This window comes from Rhamphochromis sp. 'chilingali' (genome assembly GCF_963969265.1).
Source record: "Rhamphochromis sp. 'chilingali' genome assembly, chromosome: 5".
NCBI lineage: Eukaryota > Metazoa > Chordata > Actinopteri > Cichliformes > Cichlidae > Rhamphochromis > Rhamphochromis sp. 'chilingali'.
This window is the reverse complement of record NC_137932.1, coordinates 24,716,874-24,722,643: the sequence shown is the minus strand read 5'-3', so window position 1 is coordinate 24,722,643 and position 5,770 is coordinate 24,716,874. Positions and strand designations below refer to the sequence as shown.

The 5,770-nt window shown below is 41.1% G+C and overlaps 1 protein-coding gene across 1 annotated transcript; it reads left to right on the top strand.

Annotated features, from left to right (window-relative positions):
- The first annotated feature begins 325 nt into the window (after positions 1 to 325).
- Positions 326 to 4,205, top strand: LOC308396592 (inositol polyphosphate-4-phosphatase type I A-like). The gene is made up of 3 exons (XM_080882034.1): positions 326 to 570; positions 636 to 846; positions 1,909 to 4,205. Exons 1-2 carry the CDS (start codon positions 358 to 360, stop codon positions 687 to 689), a joined length of 267 nt encoding a protein of 88 aa, XP_080738160.1. The 5' UTR covers positions 326 to 357; the 3' UTR covers positions 690 to 846; positions 1,909 to 4,205.
- The last annotated feature ends 1,565 nt before the right edge of the window (positions 4,206 to 5,770 follow it).

Here is a 5,770-nt window from a genome sequence, read left to right as displayed (position 1 = left end):
CATGTGCATGCAGACAGTGTTTGTTTTTACATCTGGTGGGTAACGTCCCTCCCTATATTTTTGGAACAGTACCTCTGAAGCTTGATTTAGATTTCTGCAGGAAATTTACGTTCTAACTTCAGATGTAACACCTCTTAACACTAAACCGGTCCATCATGCTGTTGTTTCCAGTTACAGCGTATATTTCCTGCTGAAGCATATTTCAGGCATAAGACAGAAACATTACAAAAATATACACCTGCAGGCCACTCTATTGTCTTTATTTGACTAAATGCACTAAATTGCTGCCACAAGCTTTTGAACACATGTACCTAATAAAGTGGCTGGTGAGTGTCCTCAGTCCCAGCTCGGATACAGATGTGTCGGTGTGTCTTTGTTCCCTGCAGTAGTGCCCTCTCCAGCTCAGTCATCATCCACATACCCCAGGACACTGTCCGAGCCAAAGAGATCATCGCCTACGTCAACACGCTGAAGACTCAGGTCAGCTATTACGCAGAGAGGCTGTCTCAAGCTGCCAAAGACCAATCGGCCAGCGGACTGGAGTGGACGCTCGCCAGTCTGGTTGACAAGGTACTAAAAGTGTTTGACGTTACGTGGGGACGCTTCATATTTCATTCATACCCTCTTCCTTTCAGACCCGTCAGCTGGTGGCAGTGTGCGGCTGCAAGCTGCTAGCTTCAGCTATTTAGGCCCTGAACGCAGTACGAGTACATCGCAACCAAAGCTTCTCCTTCCGCTGAGTCTGAACAAGTAGTGCTCCGCAATGACCAGGATACGCTGAGAGCAAAGTACAGCGGTCACAACAGCCAGTCGTCACTGCACGTGGACTGGCACGAAGAGGAGTGGGTGAGTTGATCAGCAGTTATTGGCTGTTTTCTGATTCCAGATTTTTTATTTCTTTAGCATGACAACAGACAAGCTTAGTTTCTTGGCACACATTGTGGATACAGCTTGATATCTTAACTACACTCTGAACTCTGTTTGTCTTTTCTTGTTGCTTCTTCTTCTTCTTGAGTCATCCCTCTCATGTTGATTTCCAGCTCAGGTCACTCCTTACTTTTAAGAAGTTGGAGGATTCGTGAGCAGATTTTTCCTTCACCATATCAGCCGACTTTATTCTATGAGAAAATACTCTTAAATGACTCGTCTTTAAAAAGTGTTCAGTGTTTTATGTCTGGTCTGTGTGTCATCTTTGTCTTTACAATGTTGCAGCAATACTTTAGTAATGATATGATATGATATGATATGATATGATATGATATGATATACCTTTATTAGTCCCACAAGGGGAAATTTAAATGTTGGTTTAGTGTAAGCTCAGCTTTTTAACTAATGTAAGAAGTGTTATGACTGACTCGTTTTTAATACCTAAATCTGGCCTCAGTGCACAAACCTAAATGAATCGGTACATATGAAAGCGCCCAAGTCACGAGCTGTGTTCAAGGACATGGATAAAACAAAAAGGTTCAAATTTGTGCCCAAAAACCCCACAAATCAGTGTCACTGTTTTAAAATCTGCTGCGAGACCGCTCTAAATGTCAGCTTTTTCTTTACGTAAAGACTGGGGTCTGTAACATATCAGCTCGTTTCTTATTTATTAAAGAACATGCCTGACACCAGGCTTTTGAGTTAACGGCTCCATTCGATCTCTGCAAGTATTTTTAAGTATTTTTAGGTTCTTTCCAGCAGGATTTGTGGCTAGTTCTGGAGCTTGACCCTAAAAGATTTCAGTGTGTCGGTGCTTCTGCTTTCCCTGTTGTCCTTCTCTTCCGTCTTTATTTCTGTTTCTGTCAAATTTAAAAACAACTGCACTCTGAAATACACACTCTTTGCAAGATGTTGTCTAAACTAGTGGTTGGAAGGCATATTTGTGTTTGGTCTCTGATGGTTTATTTACACTTTTTGCAGGCCACGCCCACGGACTACAGCGCCATGATGAGCAACAAAGCCAAGAAGTCTATTGACTTCCTTCTGATGCAGGACACCGCCCCGACGATAGCCACGGACGTGTCACTGCAGTACCGCCTCGACATCGTCTTCTGCCAAACGGTCACCTACACATATTTTAATTATTGTATGTCTGAGCTGATGCGTTTATCCTGGAGTGACTCAGAGTGAAGGAGAAGGCCAAGAAGAAGTGTAAATATCATAGAAGCAAGGAGTTCAGAGCTCTACGACTTAGTGTCTTTATGGTATTTATGTGTGTAATGGAGACCAGGGGTTCCATTACCCTTACTTGTATTTTTATTAATTGACTGACTGATTTGTATTTAAAAACCGTAATGAAGAAAAACACACACTGGTTGATTGTGATTCTTTATTAGGCTTTTTGGGTTGTTATTTAAGTGACTCGTTAAAGGTGAAGAGACAGGGGGACTGGCCATCCTACCTGTGTCAGGAAAAGAACCCGTGTTAGAGCTGTTCACATTTAATCATTTGTCTGTAACCTAAATTAGTTGTATATGTAAAAAGAGAAGTGTTAACAGTACTCACTTTGTAAAGAGTAAAAGCAGCTCAATCACCTGCTTATGAGCTCCTGGAGAAAACCAATGTGCCAGGCTAGGGGAGTGTGTGTTGGAGTGATTTTGTTAAAAGTTGTCATTATTGTGCTTGGACCTTGTCTTGAACTGTATGTTCAGATATTTTCTGTTCCTCCCCCACATGTAGGATGTTGGGGATGTTACTAGCTATAGTTTTCAACTGCAGGCACAATCTATGTAAGATTCTGGTTTCCTTATTTGGTAAGGAATGTTCACTTCCTGCCCTTTATGGGCTCACCATGTAAATGGTGGACTGTTAGAGAGGTTAAGCCATATACGAGGTTGAGGGGAGATGACCCTTTTATGACTAGAGATGCGGTTAAAACGTTTGTAAGCAGGAAGTCACGTATACAGACACACATACACTCTCTCACACACACACACACACACACACACACACACACAGTGCCTTAGCTTTTACCACACAACATATGGGGTTTACAATGGGCGGTTGTGTAACTGTTTTCATTCAATAAAAGGCTGCGAGTGGAGGCTGGAGTTGGAGTTGTCTGAGTTTGGGTGTAGAGCTTGCAACTCTGAGAATCCGACCAGGCTTCCCCTGCACAAGTAAAAACCAATCGAACTCTGATTGTCTTACTTTGTTCTGAGTCAGCGAGGGCTGAAACCTAACTGTGGTTAAGGTGTTTTAATGCAGCGGTCCCCAACCGCCGGGCCACGGACCGTCGTTTGGTCGAGAGATGAGGCTCGGGTGTGAAATGTATGGTTTTCAGAGTTTTTATCGTTTTTTATCGTTATTTTGTTATCGTTTTTATCTTTAACTCTGTTTTCCTGGGTCTTTCACGTGTGTTATGAATAAATCTTCTTTTTTTCCGGTACCGGTACTAGTTTTATTTTGTTGTATTTATCTGTGACACCTTAAAGGCCGGTCCGTGAAAATATTGTCGGGCATAAACCGGTCCGTGGCGCAAAAAAGGTTGGGGACCGCTGTTTTAATGTATATAGAAGAGACTGAAGTTTATATGTTATGGAGTTATTTATAGGACTTGTTACAAATCTTCATATGTCTATGATGTGTTATATCAGCCCGTTCTCACTCCCGAGGCGTAACATGTCGACGTTTTGTCACGTCCCGCGGCGTTCCTGAGGAACGTGAAAGGAGACCTTCGGCGTTCTTATGGTACGCGGCGGGCTATGGCTGGAATCCAGTTCAATGACGCTCCCGCGGTAATAGACGTTCCAGCCCTGTATTCCAGCCCTAAACCTAACCTTATCCCTAGCCCTGACCATAACCTTATTCCTGACCTTAACCAGGACTTTAATGATGTTAAATAGCGTGTTTCTAAGCGATTTGAAGAAAAAGAGCAAACATGTGTAGATTCAGTCCAGACAGTTCTCATATTTCCTCTTTTTTCCGAGGTCGTCATTCAGGAACGTGGTGGGTAGCCGAAAACGTAATATGGTGACGATTTGTCACCTAGCGTAAAATGTTACGCTTTGGGAGTGAGAACGTGTTGGTTATATTGTAGTGGTTTTCTTATGGGGAGGGTTTTGTTTCCCTTTGGTTTGCTGACCCCCAGACTTGGTCTATTCCAGATGCTCACCTGAATCAGGTAGAGTATAACAGGAAGCCATTTGCTTTTCAGAAGGGTTGGATTCTTTGCTGTATCACCATGTGTTCTCATTAATAAAGTACATTTTACTCCAGTCTCGTGCTATTTTAGTGGAAGTGACCCATGACCGTCGGCCAAAACTGACAATATGACTATTAAAAGTCTGAGTAATACTGTAATTTTCTGCTGCTCATTCCTGTGCAATATCCCATCTGACCTCCCGTCATATTTCTTTTCAAGATTTTCTTATTTAATCACTAGTGTACATATATTTATAGATACATATATATATATATATTTTTAGTCATCTTTTCTCTTTTACCACGTCTCTCTAATATTTTGCTCTTTACTATTTTTCTATTTTTTATTTTATTTTATTATATTTTATTATATTTTCTTCTACTGTACCATGCTGCTGAGTGACTGCTGCTCGTCAAACACATTTCATTGCAATGTTGACCCTGTGCTAACTTGCATATGACAAATAAAACTGAAAACTGATAAAACTGAAAACAGTAAAGGCAAAGGGAACACATCAAGTAAGGATTTCACACTCCCACTCACAACGGCACTTTCAAAGCATAAAGCCAAATATTTCAAAATTTCATTTTGAGGCATTTTAAAAATGAATGTGTTTGAGTTTCATTGCTCCAAAGTAATGTTTTCATATAAGCAAGATAACAACCAGTTTGCAACCATGTAAGTACAGTCCTCTATTGTGAACAGACGTGTTGGCAATCTGTCTGCGTTTATAAATTAGACAACAGTTATTTGCAGATCTTCATCAATCTGCCTGAGAGTGATTGCAGTCGGTCTGAGTTGGACTGCAACTGTTTTGAGTCAGGTTGCCTCCAAGGAGGCAGTTTATTATTTTCCTTTCCTAGTTGGACAGATGGCTGTTGTTTTGTTTTTACTGTAGTGTGCTGGGCCATTAATGGCTCAGGGGCTGCAGCGTATCCGCGCCAACACCTAAGGCCAACGTGGAATCACCGGTCAGACTAACATAAAGAAAGAATCTGTTAAATTACACATTTGTATTCATTAAGTCACAGACAATGAAAACAAGCAGAAATCAAGATGTAATATTTTTATAATTTTATTGATGTTAAATTAAAGTCCCAGCTTAGTTATGTTATCAGTGCAAGTCACTTCAATCTGTATAGCACCAAAGGAAACAATGGTGTTTTCAAGGTGCTTCACACTGTAAGGTAACAACTTACAGTATTAAAAAGAAAACCCCAAAAGAACAAACCCCTCTGAGCAAGCACGAGGCGACAGTGGGAAGGAAAAACTCCCTTTTAAGAGGAAGAAACCTTCGACAGAACCAGGCTCAGGGCGGGGTGGCCATCTGCCGCGACCATTCCTGGGGATTTCAAAAATGACTTGATCTGATCTAAATGTAAAACTAGCTCATTTAAAGTGTCCAGTGAGTTTTAGAAAATATTTTGCTGTTGATATCACGATGTCACTATAAAGTGGAAACTTTGTTTCTTCCCTTACACCTCCCAAAAAATGCACGCACCGATGAGAAGCACTTAGATATGCAACTTGGTTCTGTGAATATCTTTCTTTTGAAAGTTTTAACAATATCTTCATCAAGATCTTGGAAGTTTAATTGCCAGAATGTCACCAAAGATGCATGCTTCCATCTTTTACAGA